At 39.5% G+C, this 24,827-nt stretch overlaps 1 protein-coding gene across 10 annotated transcripts; it reads left to right on the forward strand.

Annotated features, from left to right (window-relative positions):
• Nucleotides 1-1,400: 1,400 nt before the first annotated feature.
• ddx4 (DEAD (Asp-Glu-Ala-Asp) box polypeptide 4) lies at nt 1,401-21,729 on the forward strand. Of its 10 annotated transcripts, none has more exons than XM_053645534.1 (24): nt 1,404-2,075; nt 2,859-2,904; nt 8,443-8,470; nt 9,194-9,256; nt 9,913-9,972; nt 10,058-10,105; nt 10,199-10,225; nt 10,310-10,369; nt 10,443-10,484; nt 10,569-10,595; nt 10,676-10,735; nt 10,860-10,901; nt 12,290-12,325; nt 12,412-12,456; nt 12,543-12,685; nt 12,808-12,960; nt 13,639-13,793; nt 14,428-14,557; nt 15,771-15,937; nt 16,685-16,830; nt 17,977-18,076; nt 18,370-18,640; nt 18,736-18,843; nt 18,939-21,729. In XM_053645534.1, exons 2-24 carry the CDS (start codon nt 2,881-2,883, stop codon nt 19,017-19,019), a joined length of 2,016 nt encoding a protein of 671 aa, XP_053501509.1. In that variant the 5' UTR covers nt 1,404-2,075; nt 2,859-2,880; the 3' UTR covers nt 19,020-21,729. The 10 variants fall into 10 exon arrangements, with proteins under 10 accessions (XP_053501518.1, XP_053501509.1, XP_053501512.1 ...); XM_053645537.1 differs by having other exon boundaries at nt 10,572-10,595; XM_053645536.1 differs by having other exon boundaries at nt 1,404-1,997.
• Nucleotides 21,730-24,827: the final 3,098 nt, after the last annotated feature.

Consider the following 24,827-nt stretch of genomic DNA (forward strand, 5'->3'; position numbering starts at 1 on the left):
CAGGTTTATCAAAAAAATCTCTTTGTTAAATATAGGTGTGCAACAATTATCGGCACCCTTTTAGTCAATACTTTGTGCTACCTCCCTTTGCCAAGATAACAGCTCTGAGTCTTCTCCTATAATGCTTGATGAGGTTGGAGAATACATGGCAAGGGATCTGAGACCGTTCCTCCGTACAGAATCTCTACAGATCCTTCAAATTTTGAGGCAGATGCTGACGGACTCTCCTCTTCAGTTCACCCCACAGGTTTTCTATGGGTTTCAAGTCAGGGGACTGGGATGGCCATGGCAGGACCTTGATTTTGTGGTAAGTAAATCATTTTTGTGTTGATATTGATGTATGTTTTGGATCATTGTCCTGCTGGAAGATCCAACCACGGCCCATTTTAAGCTTTCTGGAAGAGGCAGTCAGGTTTTCACTTTACATCTGTTGATATTTGATAGAGTCCATGATGCCATGTATTGTAACAAAATGTCCAGGTCCTCTGGTAGAAAAACAGCCCCAAAACATTAAAGAGCCACCACCATATTTAACCGTGGGCATGAGGAACTTTTCCATATGGCCACCTCTCTGTGTGTGCCAAAACCAGCTCTGGTCTTTATTGCCAAAAAGCTATATTTTGGTTTCATCTGACCATAGAACCCGATCCCATTTGAAGTTCCAGTAGTGTCTGGCAAACTGAAGACACTTGAGTTTGTTTGTGGATGAGAGTAGAGGCTTTTTTTTAACCCTTCCAAACAACTTGTGGTGATGTAGGTGACTTCGGATTGTAGTTTTGGAGACTTTCTGACCCCAAGACGTAACTAACTTCTACAAATCTCCAGCTGTGATCCTTGGAAATTTTTTGGCCACTCGAACCATCCTCTTCACAGTGTGTTGAGACAATATAGACACACGTCCAATTCCAGGTTGATTCATAACATTTCCAGTTGACTGGAACTTCTTAATTATTGCCCTGATGGTGGAAATGGGCATTTTCAATACTTGTGCTATTTCCTTATAGACCAATTTTTTCTTATAGGACTAAATCTGGAATGGGATGTTCAGATGTCCACAAACTTTTATCCATATAGTGTATGTCAGATATCACCTGGGTCAGATATCATCATAGAGTTTCATTCTAATATACAAATGTATAATAATGCAACCAAAGGTATGAAATGTAAAACTGTCCTGGCCTAATTAGTGACTGCAAAAATTAAAATGTAATTATTTTTTAAACAATGATCATTGATCACTAAAAATCATTCTCCTCTCAGCTATGATAAAAAAGTAAACCCAGCTTTCCATTTTTAACCATACCATAAGCAGCTTTTCAGAGACTAACATATACCTTCAAATCACCTTCTGAGGGAGGAAACTGGAGTACCTGGAGGAAACCCTTGAGGCACAGAGAGAACATACAAGCTCCATGCACACAAAGCGGAGGCAGGAATTCAAACCCCCAACCCTGGATGTGCAAGTCTAACCACTAAACTACCATGCCCCCCATAGCCATAGCTATGTGCATACTTGTACAGTACCTAAGGCAGGGGTGTCCACACTGAGTCCTGGAGGGTCACTGCCCTGGAGAGTTGAGCTTCAACTTGTCTCTACACCTGCTTGGAAGTTTCTAGTATGCCTAGCAAGACCTTGATCAGCCGTTACAGATTTAATTGGGGTTAGGAGCTAAACTGTGCAAGACAGTGGCCCTCCAGGAGCAGGATTGGACACCCCTGATCTAAGTGCTTCATTTATAAACTGTTGTTTTTTAAAACATTTTTATAGAGATCAGCTCCATCCCCTCCCCAAGAGATTTCCATTAGACTCTTTTCCCCCCAACTCTATCTATCTATCTATCTATCTTAATGTTCAACGTTAACTTCGAAACTGTAATTTACGGTAATTGTGATAGCTCATGAAGGCAGCACCAAGCCTCGTGTTTTCCCTCCCACCCCCTCTCCCTTCAGTACAGATCTCTCTCTCTCCTCTCCATCGATCCGCTCTTCAGGTTAAGGTCACAATCTAAGACTAATCTCAAAGTTTGCAGGCAAAATAGGTTTTTGTTTTGTTTTGTTTACCTAAACGCATAACTGTGAGTGATATCTTGAATATACTCAAAACAACACCGCATTAATGTCGGTGAAGTCATTTATTTGAAGTGTGAGCTACATCATTAATCCCTAATGTGTTCATTACTGCTGGCTCGGTTTTCTTCTTATTTTCTGGTTGTTAATGCAGATTACTGTAAATAGTAATAAAGTAAATGATCCACACGATAGGAAAAAGATGGTTAAACTGTTCTTTATGTTAAATAAGCGTTTAGGTTTGTTAACGCTGAATTACAGACGAGGCCTGGTTGGGGGGAAACGCCCTCTAGACACAGATAGCGAGCACGCGCTTTGTTTGATTTTAATTTATTGTGTTTTATATTAAAATAAATGTTTTAAATGTTAGCTTGGAGTTATTCAAAAAGAGTGTATGTTTCTCAGACGTTTAAAATCGATTCGTGCTGTATTCATCAGTTGAGTTCGTCCTTGTGCTAGTCTCTTAAGCTAACTTGGAGCTAGTAGGCTAAAGCGGCTAGCTAGCTAGCTAGCTGAAGGCAGGCCTTAGAAAGTAGTCCGCTAATTAATAAATTATTTAGCAGTTTCCCAAAAATGGAGTAGTGAAATGTTTGGGGAGGTGTATATAAAAACAAAATAAGGCTTTTAATTAGACTTATTGTAAAAGTGTCGAGTTTTTGTGTAATATTTTAATATTTATTCGACGCCCAATATGGGTTTTGGCGCGTCGCTATTTCCGTTAGGATAATAAACCTTGTACAAAACGCGAAGATGAATTGAATAATTAATTTTTTCTTATGTTTTCATTTTAGCTCACAGCAGTTGTCTTCGACTATGGAGAACTGGGAAGATAATCAGGTAATGGGTTTGATGTGAAGAGAAGGTGTGAGGTGTTTGGGTCACCACAGAACTGCATCTTCTGTTCTCTTGGTTAAATGGTTTGTTGTTTGAGGCCTAAAGCCAGTTATCTGACAAATAGTGTCATTTTCTTTTGACTAGACTAACCAAATAGACTAACCTGTAGTTTTAATGCTGGAAGTGTCATCTGATACGCCGAGTAATAAAGTAGACATAATAGCACAAAAATACTAGTGGTATTGTTTTACAAGGACATATAAATGTGCATTACGGTAGGAGAGTTCAATAAGAAGGGGCAAATTGTTAGAATATCAGTTTTACACTGACTACGTTTACATGGACAGCAGTAATCTAATTAATGACCTTATTCTGAATAAGACAATATTCTGATTAAGGTGTGTACATGAGTTGCTTTTAGGATATTCTTTTCATGTTCCCGTTTTATGTTATAGAACATAGATCGATTATCGGCACACCTCATTACTTCCCCAGAATCGACATGCAGTTTGTCTTCGTTATGGTACCGTATACAGTTTTGGGTGTTTTAATTTGGAATTTTACGAAAGCTTCAAGTGCAGTTAATTATTTGTCATGCTATACGTGCAAATAGACGACTGCTTGAAGCCATGGGCTGTGTCCGAAACTACGTACTTACCTACTATATAGAAATACATGTATTACACCTACTATATAGCAGCTGAAATACATGTATTACTCCTACTATATATTTGGTAAGTACACGGTTTCGGACGCAGCCGTGCTCTCTTATTTGCCGTTCAACGGTTGAGCACTGCCGTGTGTACGTATTCTCTTGCAAAATGCGGTGAAAACTCCCACATGACGTTAATAGCATGAATGAATGAATGCCTTTATTGTCACTATACACATGTACAATGAAATTAAGAGCCACTCCTTTTTTTCCGTGCCAACATGTACATAAAATAAATACTATATACGCTATATAAATACTATAGACACTATATACCTGTACTGTGAAATCAGTACGTGTGTATTTAAAATGGTTATATCTTTTGGAGAAAAAACTATTCTTGAATCTATTAGTCCTTGTTCTGATGCACCTGTAATGTCTCCCTGAGGGCAACAGATTAAACAGATCAGAGCCAGGGTGAGAGCTGTCCTTAATGATAGTTTTTCCTCTGCTGAGGCAACGGGAGGTGTAAATATCCATCAGGGAGGGGAGAGGGCAGCCAATGATCTTCTGTGCTGCTCTTATTACTCTCTGAAGCCTCTCCCTGTCTGCCACGGTGCAGCTGCCGTACCATACCGTAATACAGTATGTCAGCAGGCTCTCGACGGACGAGCGGTAGAAGGTCAGCAGCAGATTGGGGTCCAGATTGTACTTCCTGAGAACCCTCAGGAAGTGTAGCTGCTTTTGAGCCTTCTTAATAACCACTCTGATGATGTCTGTCCAAGGGATGTCAGCGGAGATAAGGACGCCAAGAAACCGGAAGGTGTGGACCCTCTCCACACACTCACCATTGATGAAAAGGGGGGCTAGCTCATTGTTGTGCTTCCTGAAGTCTACAATGATCTCCTTGGTTTTCTTAGTGTTTAGAGCCAGATTGTTCTCTGAACACCAGTCTGCCAAGTTCAGGACCTCCTTTCTGTAGGCTCCCTCATCTCCCTTTGAGATGAGTCCGACCACTGTGGTGTCATCAGCAAACTTGACGATAAGGTTGTTATTGTGGACCGGAGTACAGTCGTAGGTGTAGAGACAGTACAGGAGGGGGCTCAGCACACAGCCCTGTGGAGAACCGGTGCTCAGCGTGCGAGTGGAGGAGAGGTGGGGTCCGAGTCTCACTGTCTGAGACCGGTTAATGAGAAAGTCCTTAATCCAGGCACGTGGGGGGGTGGGGGGCAAGAGTGACCAATTTGATGATGAGAATATCCGGAACGATTGTATTAAAAGCCGAACTGTAATCCACAAAAAGCATCCGGACGTAGCTCTCTTGCTGCTCTAGATGTCTCAACACGGAGTGGAGAGCTACGGCGATAGCATCCTCTGTGGATCTGTTTGCACGATATACAAACTGATAGGGATCGAAGTCTGGGGGGAGGTAGTCCTTTATGTGCTGAAGAACCAATCTCTCAAAGCACTTCATAATAACTGGAATGAGGGCCACAGGACGATAATCATTTAGGCTAGTGGTGGGAGACTTCTTTGGCACTGGAATGATTGTGGCTGATTTTAGGCAGGATGGGATGACTGCTTGGGCCAGGGAGAGATTGAAGATTCTGGTAAAGATGTGGGCAAGCTGGTGGGCACATGATCTGAGCACCTTACCAGGTACTCTGTCTGGGCCAGTAGCCTTCCTGGGGTTCACTGCCAGAAACATCCGTCTAACATCGTGTTCCCTCACAGTAAATAGAGTGGAGCAGAAACCAGGAGGGGATGGAGGCAGGGCTGGAATGGTGAAGGAGCCAGATGAGGGTGGAGGCAAGGCTAGAGCAGATGAGTGCTGCTGTTGTGATGTTTCAAAGCGAGCAAAGAAGCAGTTTAGCTCTTCTGCCAGCATCGCACTCAGGTCTCCTGTTGTCGCATCGCGGTCTCTGTAGTTTGTGATGTCTTGTATGCCCTGCCACACCTCCCGTTTATTTTTACTGGACTGGTGGGACTCTATGCTCCTCTTATGGTCCGCCTTAGCTTCCTTAATACCACCTTTCAGGTTGGCACGAGCGGCTCTATACAGAGCTCTATTACCAGACCTGAAGGCAGCATCACGGGCTCTGAGGAGTGTGCGGACCTGGTTGGTCATCCAAGGCTTCTGGTTTGGGAAAACCCGAATGTTTTTGTCCACAGTCACATTTCCGATACAGAACTTGATATAGTCCAGTACCGTTCCTGTTAATGTTTCTAGCTCCTGGTGTTCAATTAAATCCCAGTCTGTCTGTCTGAAGCAGTCCTGTAGTTTGGAGAATACATAGTCAGGCCAGATGGTAACAGTCTTTATAGTGGGCATGACACTGCGTCTGAGGTGTGTTAAGGTGTTTACATGTCTGCAGGGCACGTCCATAATGCGACCATTTGTGTTTACTTCGAATATGATTTTAGTTGGGTTAAGGTAGTCAATAATCGCTGTTTACATGGTAGTTCCTTTTTGTTGTCCATGTAAATGTACTGATTGTATGACTTTGGGGCTGGTTTGCAGATAAATTGCACATAGAACTCTTTGGTTGTGAGTTAACTCCTATTCGGATTGGGTTAGTTTAACAGGGATGTAATTTAAAAAAAAACAAAAAAAAAAAAACACGTGATAACTCACATTATGTCAGCAATAAAATGATTATATTTTATATTATATTAAGATTATATTATAGTAAAATTACCACAGGAGGAGTGAGGTTTCTAGTAGGTTGTATTTTATGGGAACCTGGATGTTTGCTTCATGTGACTCTTATGTGACATCTGCAGCCCCCCCCCCCCCCACCCCACCCCAAGGATAACAGGTTTTGCCGTCGGGTTTTGTCACCTGTCTGTAGATTAATAATGCAGTCATTCCAGCAAGATGTCCCAAACACCCCTATGAGGGTATTATAGTCATCAGGTTTTATTTCCCATCACAATCTGTGGATTAATAATGTATAAAGTAAACAAATGTGACTGAACCATAAACGGTGAAATTATTTTCAAACAGAAGCCATTGCTGATAATTGGATGGTTGTATTTGTGCACAAGCAGGCTGTAAGGCAGGATTCAGCATGTTCCTAGCACAATGCTGGTGTAAGGGTGCGTGTTATAACTAATTTAGACTGTAATGTCTTTAATCTTTTTGCTTACTATGAGTTTAAATGTTGAATAAGAAGTGTTGCACAATGTTATTTAAAGGGTCATGAAACCTCCCTCTTTCAGCTCAAATCTACCTCTCGATGTTTTGGAAAAATGCAGCTTAAATAGGCGTGGGTGGCTGTGTGAAGAATGGGGGGGGGGCAAGCCTTTAGAACACTAAAAAAAAAAAAAAAAAAAAAAGATGGATGGTGACAGTTTGCAGATGATCCAGAGGACTTCTCTCCTCCTGTATCCCCAGGGGTAAATGGAGACACAATAGATTTGAACCACTTGCCCCTGTCGTGACTATGGAGGAAAACATCAAATAAAACCAGAGGCAGTGCGGATGGGAGAAGTGTTGGAATGGTAGCTAGCTAATAGGCTTGAGCTTTTCATGAATAAAAGGGGGAAGGCTCTTCCCTTCAACACGGACTCTCGTTGCAAAGTTTTGCCTGCGATGGCCCGCGGAGCTTTAAGCGGTTTAATTAATTCAAAAGGCAGGTAAAATTGTCATGGTTAAAAATCAGACACATACCTTATTTGAAGGGATGGAAAAGTCCTCGGGACTGAGTACCGCATCATTGTGTAGACGCAAACTGCTTTCATGAGCAAGACCGAAGTCCACTTTTCTCCAAATCTCATAGCTCTCCCGAGAAAACGCACTCCAACTCTTACACCAGTGAAACAAAGACCTGTGACCCACTTGAACGCCTCTCTCATCTACTAATAATTAAAAGATAGCATCTTCTCATAGGATAAGAACACACAGGCTCATGAATAATTGAGACCCCGACACGTCATCGAAGTACTATAGTACATTGCCATGTCACTGGCTGTGACATGTGACAGGCTGAGATTTTAAACCCGGAAGACAAAAATAGCAGACAAAAGCTCAAAATTAACCAGCTTTCTCCTACAATTAAAATTAACGTATGCTAAGATTGTCTTTTATGATGTGCGATACGAACACCTCTGTTAAAATCTCAGAAAATGTAGTTTAGTGTTTCATGATGCTTTAAGGCTTGTTTATGCTTCTGTGTTGAAGTATATTTATGTGGGGGTTAGTGCCCTGACAGGCTACTGTGCACTCATCCAAAATCCTGATTGCATTTATGTAGCGTTATACCATGGTCTGTCTGAATACTCGGTTCTGATTGGCTGGAATGTGTGCGTTAAAATTGTATATACTACAGGTAGTTCCACTCTGTGCAATAATTAAGAACGGCGATTAAACAGTTTATAAACAACTATAAACCATAACAATAAATATAAACTGTAGTAACGTACAGTTGCATACAGTAGTTAAACGCACGGCTTCATAATTAGTAGAGACGCAGGTAATTCACACACTCAATCTCACTCTAATAACTATTTATTGTAATTCGTTTAGGGATGCTCCGATGCAGTAATTCGTGCAAAAGCAGCCCTGACCAAGTAAATTAACATCCTTTTCAGAGGGTCAACGTTTCTGTATTAGAAATATTCTTTATTCTAATATTTTGAGATGCTGGATATTTGATTTCCTTGAGCTGTAAGCCGTAATCAAAAGATTAACACAAAAAAAGGCTTGAAATATTTCACTTTGTGTAATGAATCTAGAATATATGAAAGTTCCCCTTTTTGAATTAAATTACTGGGGAAAAACATGTCCTTTTCCATGATTATTCAGTTTTTTTTTAGATGACTCTGTATGATGTAATATACAGGATGTTGATTGGTATTGTTTTAAAGTATGTTTGCCTTCTCCACAGAGCCCTGTCGTGAGCAACGTGACTTTTGGTAAAACATTTCACTGTTTTTCAAATATCACTGACTACAAAGCTAAGTAGAAATGTAGCAGTTATGCGAATTTGATATGGACAGTTCCAGCTTCATGTGGCTTTATATGGCCATGTGATCTTTCTAACAGATTGTGTACTAATAATAATAATAATAACCTGTATATTTATGTATATGTTAATGATATAGCAGTTTATCTGTATTGTGGATGGGACATCACATGGGTAGGTGTTTTGGGATGGAGGTACATTTTCAGTATAAACACTTTATGCCACTAATGGCAATTGAAATCATTTAAATAGTATAGCTTGGAAAAGAAATTGTATTTTCATATAGTTTCCTGATTAAAATCCTGCATTGTAGCCTGTGAAGGGCTGTTAAGGTTAAGATGCTGTCAGGTTAACTGTTTGTGCCAACTGAATTAAAAGTTCTCTCCTATGTTCGCTTTTAACTGATGATGATAAGAAGTTAATAGAGAAATTGGTTGGGTGAAACCTTGCTGTTCTGTGTGGGATTTGATGCAGTTTCCTCTGAAATGTAATCAGAGCAATTAAATATGAACCTAAGTGGGCTTACAACTGTTTTTCCACGGGTAGGTTGATGCTTGCATGAAATTGCCCATATCGATCAAGGCCACTTAGTTATTGTATACATGTATATACTGTATGTAGGTATGGTTGTATCGTTTGCCGTTTTGATATTTGTGCACTGTGAATTTATCAGGGAATGCTGCGAACTCATGGAATAGTGGCAGCCAACAAAACAGCTTCAAAAGCATGACTAACGGTAGGCAGTAATGAATAGTATGAGAAATGATGTACGTTATGTATAGTCGAATATTTATATTGCCATATGTCTTTATATTTGGCCGTATAATCCTAGAAGTTGATACTTAAATACACCATATGTCTAAAAGTATGTGGACATGTGACCATCACACGCAAATGTGGCCATTCCAAAACCATGGGCATTAACACAGAGTTGGTTCTTCCCTTTGTTGTTATAATGACCAACACTCTCCTGGGAAGCCTTTCCACTAGATTCACCCACAAGCGCATTAGTGAGGTCAGCTACTGATATGGGGTGCGGAGGCCTGGGGTACAGTCGGTGTTCCAATTCATCCAGAGGTGTTCAGTTTTGAGGTTTATTGGAATTCTTCCATGCCAGCCTTGTCAAACTGTTTTTATGGACTGTGCTTTGTGTATAGGAGTTTTGTCATGCTAAAACATGTCTATGCCCTTTAATTCCAGTGGAGGGAAGTCTTAATGTTACGGCATACAAAGGCATTCTGTATTATTGTGTGCCTCCTGTTTTGTGGCAACAGTTTGGGGAAGACCCACATATCAGTGTGATGTCCAGGTGTCTACAAGCTTTTGGCCATATAGTGTTTCTATATGATCTAATGAGTAATGTACTGACTAGCAGTTAATGTGGGTTCATAGATGAGGAAAGTTCTTGGAAAAGTGACAGCGGTGGTTTTGGGACTCAAGGGGGAAACAGGGGTGAGCCTCTTGTTCTATGTTATATAGCCTGCTAATTATGAATCTTAAGTGTTAGACAAGTTATTCAAAATGTTTCCAACATCAGGTCAAGGCTCTAGGGGAGGAGGTGGAGGCTTCAGGAGCTTCAATTCAGGTGCAATCTCACCCCCACCTTCAATTGCTTGTTTGGGTTTCTTTGTTAAAAAAAAAAAAATTGGTGTTTTAAACTGTTTGCATTTCTATGCAGGATATGATAACCATGGAAACGCGGAAGGTTGGTAGGCTTCCATTTAATTTTTTTACTCTACAAACAGCACACTACTGCGACAGACATCTGTGCTCTTGCCTTTGCCTGTAGTTGATCGGGCCAGCTCCTGGAACGGTGGGCGAGACGGATTCAGGGGGACAGGAGGCAGAGGCAAGTAGTCGAGGGTCAAGTATGGTTATGACTCCTCATAGCTCTGTACTGATCTGTAATATTGTGATAGCAGGACGAGGAGGAAGAGGAGGGTTTAGAAATTCCTTCAACTCTGGTAACTTTACACCGTTTACTTATTTGTTGACCTGGTTTAAACTAAAGTGTGCATATTCATTTTCAATCTATTTTTCTCTGTCAGAAGGTGATGAAAATGGCAGTCATGACGGTAAGTGGCACCATGGTTTTGTCACTGTATAAGAACAACGATTATTTCTGAAAATGTGCTCATTAACTTTTTTATCGCAGGTTTCAAAAGTGGCAGAGGTGGGCGTGGGGGAAGAGGAGGTCGTGGAGCTTTCCAACAAGGTAAGAACAAATAGGGTTTAGAGCAGGTAAGCACATAACAGTCCAGTTTGCTGGTTTACCAGTTCAGACGTGCTTGATTAAACTCACGCTGATCTTTATCATTTATTTCTGATTTCATTCTTAGGTAGTGATGGAGAAGGCAGAAGACACTTGGGCGGAGGTGGAGGTGACCCCATCTTGCATAATTTATGTTCATCGTATATTACCTCAAATTGGCTTGAAAATGTGTGCATGAAGCAGGTTTTTAAAAAACTGTGACTTAAGCCCTATCCAAACGGAGTTAAATTTTCATGGGGTCCTAGGGGAATTTTCCTCTGTGAATTTACCATCCAAATCTGCCATGTCATTGGGGTTTTTTGTTTTTTTCCCCCTTTTCCCTTTCGTCCTCCTGAGCAAATTAGCAACTATTTCTCCAAACGTAATAATTTCAGTCCTGTCCGGATGCATGTGTTCATGATCGAGATATTCCTATCGATCATTTCCTGGCACGATTATCGTGACCAAAACTAACACGGTTAGTTCAGTATTGCCACGGTATTGTTAAAATGTGCTGTAAATGTACTGGAAGTACTGATACACACACTGAAATCATTTAAACAGGTTTTATATTTGAAATTCAACAAATAAAATTAGCAGCATAAACATAACATTATCATTAAAGTTGTTTCTATTCGATTTATCGATTGTATTGAAAATAAAATTGGAGGACTTCAAAATTTGTATTGCACGATGGTTTTGTAGACTGAAATGGATTTAAAAGTAATAAAGAACAGGTAAAAAATTTTTAAACATTCATCTGAAATCACTATCCCGTGTCCCTGTAATTATTTGAAAAGCTGTGTATTAGTGGTATGAATGCACGCTATCCCTTAAATGTCACACTTATTCGTTACTGTCTTGTTTAACTTGTTTGTCTTGGCTCAAAGCCATGTACTTATTAGGAACTTTTTCTTTGCAGAAGCTTGCGTGTATTACAAGTGAGAAGAACTTATTTCAAGCCAAGTCAATATTTTATGTCTATTTACTTTTCCCCAACTCATGCATTGAGCTAAAAGTTAACTTACCTGGCATTCACTATAAAGTGATGGATGGTTGTCACGCAGATGACTTAGCAGATTGGACATGTTGCCTCCTCTCGCAGCAACTTTCTTCTGGCAAGCTCTGCAGACAGGGTTACCATCTTCTATTAAGTTTCCCCTTAGCATTTTTATAAAATCCAATATATGACCACAGTTAAGATTTGGTCCTCTTGGAAGGTTGGAAAATGCCTTCATGATGCAAACATCTGAGTTTGTAGAAATAAACAACCCACTAGAAACTCGCTGCTCCTGTGGAAATTTTATTTAGCTGCTGGTTGAGAGGGGTTTAAAAAAAAAAAAGTGTATATATATATATATATATATATATATATATATATATATATATATATATATATATATATATATATTTATAATCACTGAGGAGAAATGTTAAAATTTATTCATCTAATCCAGTCCAAATATGGCTTTAGTGTTAGGAATATCTTTACATTTCCATTTGTTTAACTGTTTTTAGGATATAGAGGAAGGGATGAGGAGGTGTTTTCTAAGGGTAAGTTCATACTGTAACTGTGACTATAATTAGAAGGGGCACTTGTCCATTTGAGATTTACTTTTCATTTACTGATCATTCATTAGGCTCACAGAAGGGTGACGAGGAAAAAGGAGATGGTGAGACTGCAGGTTTGTAGTTCCTCACCCCATTATTATCTCTGACACTCTTAAGTGTTCATCACTTGAAAATCTGAAAAACACGATCTATCCTGTAGGGCCCAAGGTCAACTATGTACCCCCTCCACCACCAGAAGAAGAGGACTCCATTTTTTCCCAGTATGCAACAGGCATCAACTTTGACAAGTATGATGACATACTTGTGGATGTAAGTGGAAGCGACCCGCCCAAAGCAATCATGGTGAGTAGGGATCTTCCTTTCTTTTCCCTCTACCTCATTGTGATGTTTTTTTTATTTCCTCTATAAATTGGTTTGATCTCTTTTGGTATTTTGTAGTGGCTTTTTGTTTTTGACCCCACTAGACCTTTGAAGAAGCACAACTTTGTGAGACTCTTAACAGAAATGTTGCCAAGTCAGGATACGTGAAACCTACTCCCGTTCAGAAGCATGGCATTCCCATCATATCTGCCGGAAGGGATCTCATGGCTTGTGCCCAAACTGGATCTGGCAAAACGGTGAGCGCTCACACTCATGCATGGCATGTGGTTAATTTATTCGCAGCATGCATGATGGCTTATCTGATTATCATTTTGTTTTATTTATTTATTTTACATTTTATTTAGACTATTTACAACATGCTTTGTCTTGGTAGCCATATAAAATGTTAAACACACTTGCTGCGCTGATTAGGTAATGCAGAGCTCATAAGTACTGCCATTATTACTCATTTATGGCTCATTTCCTAGATGCAGACGTAGTGATACTCTGTATACCAGTTGTTGCAATACACTTAAGATTGCAAGTATCATCAATATAACAATTACAGTCTCTGATTAGAGGCAGCTGATTACAGCTTTAAAATGGCACAATCTGTCATTTTTAGTGTCATTTAATTTGGTTTTTGTAGACGTTAAGTAAAAGTTATGGAGCAATATTTTTCTACAGTATTTAGAAGGAAAAAAAATTAGTTTTGTTTTTTTGTTGTGATGTAAATGTCGTCTTAGTTACTCTGATTTACTGGGGTTGTGTTGATTGCCCACTGTAAATGATCTTGGTGGAAGTCATCTCCCTAAGTGGTTAAAACCGGATAAATCTGTGTGGGTTCGCCATTTATATTGTTGTCTTTCCGTTCCATTTTTATTTATTTATTTATTTATTTATTTATTTATTTATTTATTTATTGCCATCCTCAGGCCGCCTTCCTGCTGCCTATTCTTCAGCGTCTCATGAACGACGGTGCAGCAGCCAGCAAGTTCAGTGAGGTTCAGGAGCCTGAAGTAATCATCGTGGCTCCCACCAGGGAACTCATTAATCAGATTTACCTAGAGGCTCGCAAGTTTGCTTATGGGTACAAACCTCTTTTAGACATTTAGATAATTATTTTTGATTCTCTCTTAGTGATGTGCTGCATATGAAACACTCAGATGTCAGTTTTGCGAGTTCATTATTACCTCGCTTCAGGAGCTTTATCCACCTTTTTCCTGAGAAACCAATGAGTGCTGTCATGATGGATTTTAACTTTTGTTGTACTGTTTTACTTTTCCAGTCTCTGTAGGGTCCTTTATGTAAACTGGCTAAAGAGAGCAACTGAATTAATTCAACTTTTTGGTTGTTAGTAAGAATATGTAGTTAACCTCGGGTCATGGCGTTATCATCTACCCCGTCGTTAAACTTTGACAGGTAAGGTACTGTCAAAAGATGGTCATCGTGACACTGTAATGTGTCTGCACTTTGGAGCCATATGCATTTTTTTTTTAGCCATTTTCACAGGATGTAACGTCACATTATCAGCTCGGAGCATATGCTAATTTCACTAGAAACACTGGAGACCGGAAATGTAAAACAGGCTTCTGGTATGAGCCAGGCGAAACTTCCACGTTCAGGAAAAAAGGTGGATAGGATTAAAATGATCTGGTGTAATTCAGTGAATTATGATGTAAATTTACCACAAAAGACTGACACATTTTGGAAATTTCTTGTAGCACTTGTGTTCGTCCTGTCGTCGTTTATGGAGGCACGAGCACTGGATTTACAATCCGAGAAGTGTTAAAAGGTTGTAACGTGTTGTGTGGGACCCCTGGAAGATTGCTCGACATTATTGGTCGTGGAAAGGTAATTTATGTTGTGTATTTTTGAGAGCCGATTGCACATTGTCTCGGTAGATAAAGCAAATATTTGGGGTAAAATTCAGAGTTTGGATAGTATTACCATGAGATGCATACTTGTACTTTCAGTAATTGAATGCTAGTGAATTGGTACCATAAAATATCTGGCTGCAAACAACTAATGTTTTTAGCAATTGCTTATTCATGCGAATTAATCAAATCAATCAATCGGATTAAATGTGCTTATAAATGACATCTGTAACAAATATCATTTGGCTTTTTTCCCCCCAGTAATATGAAACTGGGAGAGGAACATTATTAAACATCCTTTAGCCTAAAGATTGTTCCTTGTTACAATAACAGTAACCCATTTATATTTGATAATGAATTTATTTTAAATAAAAGCGCAAAGTACTTAATCTGTGGCTTTAATGAAGATTTCTCTGTACCTCTATCTAAACTGTACTAAGTTGCATAGACAATTAAATTTCAAGATTGCAAGGAGGAGGCAAGAACAGACTGAACATTAACAAACTTGATTAATAGACAGAAACACAGTGTACGTACATCCCTCTCTCTCCCCCTCTCTCTGGCACCTCCAGCTGCTCCTTTATCTCTCTTTCCCTCACTGATTAGCCAATTCAGTGCCAGGTGTGCGTCATCACAACCTGTTTCCCCCTCATCGCCACACCATGTAATATAATGTGTAACCTCAGTTGTTTAGTGTTTCATTCAGCAAACAAGAGCTTTCATCCTTTGTTTTTAGTTCTTGTTCATCTCAGATGTTTGGCTCATTTAATGTTGCTATTTATTTGAGTTCATTTATATGTCATGTACACATGAACTCCACATTTTTCAGCATTCAGTCTGGCCTTGATGCTTTGGCTTTATTATTTAACCCATAAAACTATTTACTGCGAGTGAAATCTGTCAGTCTGTCTTCTTTAAAACTGCCTCAGTGGTATTGGACCTGAAAACAGTTTTGTGTACTTCATTGCTGCTGGTCCCAGTGGCTTTGTAATGGTATTACATCTTACCCAGGAACAGATGCTGTTGCATGATAATGTTTGTTTTTTGATAGTATAATGCGATAATTTTTCAGGGGCAACAATTCAATGCTTATCAATTATTTCATATAATTATTGCAGTCCTTAAGAGATGTTTTGGAAACTCCACTGGATGTATGCGAAGGACAGTTTTTCTTCATTTGTGTTGCCCAGGTTGGACTGAGTAAAGTTCTTTATTTGGTGCTGGATGAAGCTGACCGAATGCTGGACATGGGCTTTGAGCCGGACATGCGAAAGCTGGTGAACTCTCCGGGAATGCCTCCGAAAGAAGAGCGCCAAACCCTCATGTTCAGTGCCACGTATCCAGAGGATATTCAAAGGTCTGTCGTGTTCATATTCTGCTTAGCCCACTTTTAGTTAAACTGTGTTTATGGAACAGTCTCTTGGTTGTAATTCCTGTAGTCGTGATCATTATTTTTGGCTTCCTAAGTAAAATGTCATCAGTGTTGTCATTTTGATATTGGTGAGTTTAACTAATGCTGGATAAATATTGCATAAAACACTGGGGGGGTGCTGTTATAGGAAAATAAACATGATCGGGTGGCGTGATGCCCAACACAAAGTGGAGTTACTAGTACTACCCCAAAGGTCCAGAATATGTGTTTTTTCTTTGTTTTTGTTTGTTTGTTTTAAACCCCCTCCCCCCCTTATACCACAGAAATTGGCCATCAATTACATGTTTTTTTTATTGATTAAAGAATGTTATTACTTATGTTATTGAAGCTATAAACATTCAGCAGCCTCTCACAGTTTGTTGTGAAACCAGGAAATGTAAAGTCTGTACAATGGCAGAAAATGTCATACTGAATGTTATAAAGAGCTGACACTGGAGACTGTCCAAAAAATTTTAAACATCTTACAGAAAGCTTCATCACATCAACATGTGTTTTCTCATCCATACGCCAAGACCCTGCAAATTTGCTGTTACAGTAGAAATAAACACATTGGCATGGGCACATGCACCTGTGATTTGTCTTACAGCCATTTCCGTTAGTCATGCTGTTGAAAATGGACATCCTTTTGGCGAATCCTTTTCAGTCATTGTTTGTAATCTGTGTGTGTGCTAGGCTGGCAGCTGATTTCCTCAAGGTGGATTATTTGTTTCTAGCTGTGGGAGTGGTGGGAGGAGCCTGCAGCGACGTGGAGCAGCACATCATTCAAGTCACTCAGTACTCGAAGAGAGAGCAGCTGCTGGACCTGTTGAAGACCACAGGTGACCCAGACTTGACCTTCTCATGACCTGTGGCAAAGTGCATCAGTGATTGCTCACATTGTTTGTATCGGGACATGACCAGAAAATGTATTTTTAATTTGACACTCTTAAATCTTTTAAACAAATGCGGATATTACGTGTACAGTAGCATGAATAGGTTTGACTAGTCATTAGCACGTCAGTAGCTTTAATATCCAGAATCGACCATGCAGAATGGAAGCAGTGGACAAAATACTACACAAAACTTCCCTTTTAATGTGGTGCTGCTTTCAATCCAATACAAAGGTCATGATCTACTTGGTCATGCGATATCACTTCAAAATAACAGCACCATTGCGAGTGCCATATTGCTTTTCATAAAACAGATTTTTAAATAAATAATAAATTAATATCGAGTAACACGTTTCTGACACAATATGGACAAATGTGTTTATTTTTGCTCCACAAACAAAAATGGAGCCAAAGATGCCACACTCGCTGGTAGCTCATTGACTAGGTGGGACGTTCCCATTAAAGGTGCGTCTGGTGAAGTTGGTTTCCCTTCATACTTTTCATCTTCAGCTGTCAAGTCAGAAGTTATATTCATGACAAATGCATCCTTTGCCATGATATTGCTAACTCTACTGTAGTAACGGTTTCAGTGGTGCTGTTGATAGAATGAGAGTTTTATGCAGCAGACACGGACGAAAAGGGGGTGTGACAAACAGTTCCAATACGGTTCTGCTAAATACAAGCACCATTGGTACACTGCTTGTCCAATCACATTAGTGGTCTGGAACTAACAGTTGTATAACTAAGAAATAAACTTGGAAAGAGTCTAATATTTCCTGCTCTCCTGTTCTGCCCGAGTGTATATATGCAGCATATTAAAATGTTTAAATTTTGTAATATTTGATGTTCACAAACTGCTAAAAATGAAAGCGTTGATTATCTTGGTCTTATTTGTTATTTTCTTTATATTACTGTTCACCACCCAAGTAACCATATGTTTTAAAGCACTAAAATATTTCTTGTGTAAAATCATTTGATGGGAACCTGCCTGCAGTTATGGTTGTAAAATGCAAAGTAGAGTTGAGGCAAGCAAATGTTCTGTGGTCAGATTGTAATGTAAAAAAAAAAAAATCATGTTTTGCTGTATACCCTCAGGGACGGAGAGAACAATGGTCTTTGTTGAAACCAAAAGAAGTGCAGATTTCATTGCAACGTTTCTCTGTCAGGAGAAAGTGCCCACTACTAGCATCCATGGGTACGTATCTGTGCAGGCACACCAATTAAAGTCTAGCTCCTAACGAGGTTTGATGTTCTTAAAGGAGTGTTTTGTTTTTTGTTTTTTTTCCAGCAGCAGTGTGTTTGTGTTGTTGTTGTTTTTTTTCTTTAAATCTTGCATTGCTAATATTTCAGCCAGTTACACTGACATTCGACATGTAAGGTTTTTCTCCCCAGTTTAAAAGACTGAATTTTTTTCTTCTAAGCGTTTATTTAACCTTTGACCACGAAAGGGTAAATGACCTCAAAAGCATTGTCGTTCTTTGTTCCCAGCGATCGGGAACAGCGAGAGCGGGAGAAAGCTCTCAGTGACTTCCGCACTGGCCGGTGTCCTGTGCTAGTGGCTACTTCTGTTGCTGCTAGAGGACTAGACATTGAGCATGTCCAGCATGTGGTGAACTTTGACCTGCCAAAAAGCATTGATGAGTATGTGCACCGCATCGGGAGAACAGGCCGATGTGGAAACACAGGAAAAGCCGTGTCCTTTTTTGACCCAGCGCCTGATACTCCTCTAGCTCGCTCTCTGGTCAAAGTCCTCTCAGGGGTTTGTGATTTCATGGAAAACCGTCTTTTCTACAGGACCTACTTTTTTCTGTCACTTAAGGCTGTTTGAGCTTAACAGCTGTCTCTTTTGTTCAGGCCCAGCAGGAAATTCCTTCATGGCTGGAGGAAATTGCATTCAGCGCTCATGGCACCACCGGGTTCAACCCACATGGGAATGTGTTTGCCTCCTCTGACAGTCGCAGGGTAACAGCTACTTTTTCAATTATCAACCTCAGTTGTTCTATTACTGATGTTCTTCTCTACACCTTGACTTTCTACATGTGGGTTTCTGTAATTAGGGTGGATCCTTCATGAAGAACCAGGCACCACAACCACCTGCACAGAGCACCAGTGCAGAAGCTGATGAAGACTGGGAGTAGATTTGCTTTTAGGTTTCTTTGTGCAATATTCCCGTGTTCGGTTTTATTATTTTTTTTTTATGTTAAAGAAAAGAAGCCTGTGGGCCCCAAATAGAGATGTTAAGAAAATGTAGAGAGTGGCAGGCTTCACAATTTAAGTGCAAACACACAAAATTCCTGACATTAATGTTTTTCTTTTGGGTTTTCTGCAGTAGAAGTCACTGTGGATTATTCAGTCCACAAAAGTACATTGAAGGTCGTGTCGCATTTTGAACAGTATATTTGTGCGACGGCATTTGTTATCTAGAAAAAAAGTTGTTTTGCCAGTGTCGTATTCCAATAAATTGTTTACCGTTGCAGTGTTGTGCATTTTCAGGTTATACCCAGTGGTTATCTTATCAGGTTCAACCACCAAGTAGAGCACTACAGTTATTGACTGCAGCACATCTGTTTTAAATGCCTCTACCTCATACATATATGGTATAATTTTGTTGGCTACAATGGCAAACCATGTAAGACAGTATTCTATAAACTTGGCCTAAAAAGATAGAGGAGAAAAGTAAAAAGAGCGAAATAAGCAATACAAACGGAGAGTGGAGAAAAGAGGAAAGGGTCAGTCTTTTTTTGGGTGGGGGGGGTTGGAGGTGTGTTAATCTGGTTTCTTCAAAATTGAGCAAATGTTATATGCAATGAATGAGTAGGAGGATCAGAGAGAGAGAGAATATGGTTTCCATCTTAATTGTATTAAATGAATCGCTAATAAGGTTAGAAAGGCTACAATGTCCGATTTTTATTTATGGAGGTGGTATATATTCGCATGTACAATTCCAAACACCGCAGTGGGCTGAGAAGGTTCAAGTTAAGCCTAATGCAACTTTAGAAAGAGTGATAAACTATCAGAGTCCACACACTGACTAGATGAGAATGATCGATGTGTTGATGACAAGTTGGGTCAAATTCTGGGAGAGAAAAACTTAATCTTGGTGCTATAAATATATTGCGAGTAACGTACGTATGTATGTATGTATGTATGTATGTATGTATGTAGCTTGCACTTGTTTTTTTAAAATTTTTTCTCATACTAAGGGGAAAATGGACACAGTGTAGAGCTCTCCTATTCATCATCCATGACTTAGTCATGCAAATTATTCTTCCACTGTAAAACCTACAAAGAGCTAGACAAGATGATAGCACAGACTGCCTGAGGGAGTAATCTGAATACCAAAGTTTCTGTGGAATTCTTCCTAGAATTGTGCTATTTGCATGTGAAGATTCTGGCTAGGAATGGTGCATACACAGTCAGGTACATAAATATTTATGGACATGGACCATGTTATTGACTCAACTTACATTTAATCGAAGCTGTAAAAGAAATATTTTAACAGCAGATTTGCTTGTTTTTTTTTCTAAATAATATTTCAAATCATCTGTTATCCTGGCAGAGGAATCGACTTCATTTTGCTTTCATGTCTGCTAGAAAATTATTTGTAAGTCGTTGCAACCCTTACCTAGGTGTATGTGGGCCTTCACTTTACCTGCTGTTCTCTTAATGCAGCTCTCATGTACATGGTGCTGTGGCCAGGACAGTAGATGGGTGGACGTCTGCATTTGTTCATGTAAAATCATTCATTTCTACCCATTGAACCACTGATGAGGACTTTTCTATAGAATCATCTATAGGTTAAAATGTTTATTAATTTATTTTTAATTTGGTCCTTACTAGGTTTCCCGTGCCAATCCTTCACTTTTTTTTTCTTCCTGATGAATATCCCTCAAAATACTGACTTTAGCTTTTACTTTAAGGCTATTTACCACCAAGTCAGATGAACACATTTTTTTTAATGTAAGGTCTCCTTCCCCTGCTGAGCTCTAACCACTTTTTAAGGCACCAAACATAATTGGACAAGCTAACATGCTTCAGGTCATTGTCCTCCTGCGCTGTTAAATGCAAATTTAACATGCTTAATATATATATATATATTATGGTTGATTTGAATATATTGGGAGATTAATTTTAAGAAAGAATTAGGAAGAAGATACATGATTGAACGGATAAAGTGGGATAACCACTGCTGCATGTTTTTAAGCACTACACCAACTGTCAAATTCATTAGACACTTTTGTTAGTGTGCCATGCGTAGTGCATGTTAGTTGTCCTCTAGCCCTTTATCAGTGGCCGGTTAATGACCACAGGACAATTATTTTCACTAAAAACTTTGGATTCTTTTCTTCCCCTGCTTATAAGATTGACCAGCTCAGCCTGTGTTTTTGCAGCTTTTGTCCATTATGGTTGAGCCGGGTTTTTCAGCAAGGTTCTCTATTTGCAAGAAGCTTTGAGAAAACAAGCGGTATTTTATAGCAAATGCTGCATCATATGGTCACTTCATGACTTTGATGAAAGTCTCTGTGTGTGTGCTCACCATCCCTGATTTAGGAGTTAGGGGAGAGATAGAAGTTATTTTTGGTAGATTGTAATGGATCTGCTGTGCTCAAAGAAGGATTACTGACCAGGCCTACTGGGTTTGTGCCCAGGGTGAATTATGTTGTCACACAATATAACACATACAGAGTCAGGAGGGTTTCTTTAAAAACATTCATTTACAGTTACAAATGACTTCATAAAAAATGTGATCAGTAACGTAATCCAAGTATCGCAATATGAAAGTAATGTAATCTGATTATTTTTTGATTACTTCAAGGCCACATGTAAATAAAGTCCAGAGAAAAGCTATATGATCTCTATATGATCTTTTTTAGCACTTAAAACCATGTTCAGTGTTTGGATTTGTTTTAATAAAATAAATAAATGAATAAATAAGGTATCGGTGTCCCTGATACATTCGCCTCACACCTCCAGGGTCGGGGGTTCGATTCCCACCGTGGCTCCGTGTGTGCGGAGTTTGCATGTTCTCCCTGTGCTGTGGGGGTTTCCTCCGGTCCAAAGACATGCATGGTAGGTTGATTGGCATGTCCAAAGTGTCCGTAGTGTATGAAAGGGTGTGTGTAATTGTGTGCCCTGTGATGGATTGGCACCCTGTCCAGGGTGTACCCCGCCTTGTGCCTGATGCTCCCTGGGATTGGCTCCAGGTTCCCCCGTCACCCTGAAAAGGATAAAGTGGTATAGAAGATGGATGGATGGTGTCCCTGATGCGGGTAACATTACATCACAAAAGATAAAGTAAGGTAAATTCTGGTTTTCCAAAAAGTGGAAAACTTTTTTTTTTTTTTTTTTTTAAAAAAGACTGCTATCTTAATAGTGTTCAAAACAGTGTTCGTATGAATGCAGACTTTAATACACTGAAAAATACACTATTAGCATCACATAGATATACAGTATATAAATAAAATTTCAGTGTGCCCAAGTTTGAAATTTTTTCCTATTTTCTTTGAATGTCCATGGAATAAAATAATATATCAGATTCCATGAATGATCCTTCTTCCATCATGTACACATTTGAATGGTCATGTAACACTGAGCAATGTGAAAACATGAAATTAACTCTAGATATGGCCCTGGGTGTTGTTTCAACTCGGGACAGCTGTTATTTACTGTTATTGTTAAGTAACTGTTTGAAGCTGTACATAACAGCTCGTTTGCTGAGAGTAGGTTAACGGTTGAGGGGCAGGAATTCAGCCAATAGTTGCTGCAAGCCTTTTAGAATCGACCAGTTGGTGTGCGAGAAGTACAGAGAGGGGTTAAAGCAACGCAAATATGCGCACACATGATGAAGTATTAGACCATAAGCACATCATAACGAAACTAAAGCTGAATTCTCAAATTTAGAACTCCTAGCCGGACACTTTTTATAAGGTCCGAACAAGAGGACGTATGACAAAAGGACCCTAACAAAAGCATTTCGGAGAACAGTTTGTGTTCATTTCTACCAAGTTAACTTTGCGCAAAATTTATTTGCACACGCACCACGAGGTTGCTCGTGTGAGTCACGACTGGCAAGAGAGAACCAGAACTGTAATCAAGCAGATGTCTGTATTGTCTTATGTCAAAACATTAATTTCTGTGGTTTCAAATGAATAAAATTGTAAATCCTGATAGTATTCCCATTTTTTTACAAAATGTACCTGTAATCTGATGACTTTGTTTTCTGACGTAACTATAACGGATTACAGTTACCAGTTTTTTGTATCCTGATTGCGTAACGCCATTACATGTATTCCGTTGCTCCCCAAGCCTGCATGCATAGAACACAAGCCCATGTCTGTAAAGTCACAGAATCTGAAATAAGTTTAGAAATGTTATTGGTGTATTGGTCTGAATTATTAGCCAATTAATGGTTAGTTAGGTCCTAACTGTTTTTATCGCAATATCTTACGAGCAAGAGTAAGGATTGATTCGTTGTAGGCACAAACCCACAGGGTGAATGCCATAGCCAATCACAGCCCTGCTAGTATTCAGTATAACAGCACAATTGCAAGTGTGATACTGCTTTTGTACAACCGTTCTACAGCTGAAGACGGAAAAGACCAGGTGATTTTTTTTCTGTCTTGAGTCTGTGCCCATGATAGCCTCAGATTCTTGTTCTTAGTTGACAGGAGTGGAACCCAATGTGGTCTTCTGCTCATTCACCTCATGGTTTGATGTTTTGAGCATGCTGGGTTGCTTTTCTGCTCACCACGGTTGTAAAAAGTGATTCCACCCACAGAATTGTTGTTCACTTAGTGTTTTTTGTTTTTTGCACCATTCTATGTCAACTCTAGAGACTGTTGTGTGTGAAATTCCAAGGAGATCAGCAGTTTCTGACATACTCAAACCAGCCCATCTGGCACCAACAACCATGCCACGTGTAGTCACAGAGATCGTGTGTACGCAAGAAATGAATATTGACATTTCAGACACGATATTGCCAAATGTTCGGTTTATTTTTGTTCTGCTAGCGGAAATGGATCCTGAAGAAGCCGCACTCGCTTTATAGCATGTTAAGGGTGCTTCCAGTGAAACTGGCATCCCTTCTTCCTTTTCATCTTCATCTGACAAGCTTTCATTTTTGACTTTCATACAAGTCAAAAGTTATATTCATGAAAAATGTGTTGTTTGCCACATCTGCTGATGATGTCCCTACCACTACTGTAGTAACCATTTCTCTCTTGGAAGGGGAATTTCATCGGGTGAAACATCAGAGAAATATCCCGGTGTGGTTCTACTAAATATAAGCACTTTTGGAACACCGTTCGACCGTTCAAATTAGTGGACCAGAATTATCTGTTGTACAGTATAAAACATGGATAACCATAAATCCATAATAAGTGTCAATGAAAAGAAAACTTGCATGGGGAAAAAAACAGAGGATGTTCATTTTTTCCTGTGGGTTGAATTAAAATGAGCTAAAATGGGCCAAAGAAGACTGACTCAACACTGACTTCATTTACATGGACAGCAGTAATCTAATTATTGACCTTATTCTGAATAAGACAATATTCTGATTAAAGTGTTTACATGAGTTGCTTTTAGGATATTCCTTTCATGTACCCGTTTTCCATGTTATAGAACATAGATCGATTAACGGCACACGTCATTACGTCACCGCGCCACGCCGTCCGACGTCCCTCCAGAATTTCACGTATCGACATATGCTTCGTCATCGTTATGGTACCGTATACAGTTTTGGGTGTTTCATTTTTAATTTCACGAAAGCTTCAAGTGCAGTTAATTATTTGTCATGCTTTACGTGCAAATAGACGACTGCGGATACAAATTCAGGCCTTCTCTGTACTTCCATTTGGTAACATTTCTTTCATGCCACCTTGACAAACTCGGAGGTACTGCATGAGGGTACGAAGTAAGGACTGGTGCGAGAGGGTTGTTTTAATGGT

This window comes from Ictalurus furcatus, chromosome 16, assembly GCF_023375685.1.
Source record: "Ictalurus furcatus strain D&B chromosome 16, Billie_1.0, whole genome shotgun sequence".
NCBI lineage: Eukaryota > Metazoa > Chordata > Actinopteri > Siluriformes > Ictaluridae > Ictalurus > Ictalurus furcatus.

Bases quoted from the DNA above. Each gene is read 5' to 3' on its own strand.
- ddx4 (XM_053645534.1), top strand. From the start codon at position 2,881: ATGGAGAACTGGGAAGATAATCAG. The intron at 10,106-10,198 runs GTGCAATCTCAC...ATTTCTATGCAG, and splicing joins CTTCAGGAGCTTCAATTCAG to GATATGATAACCATGGAAAC. The intron at 10,902-12,289 runs GTGACCCCATCT...AACTGTTTTTAG, and splicing joins ACACTTGGGCGGAGGTGGAG to GATATAGAGGAAGGGATGAG.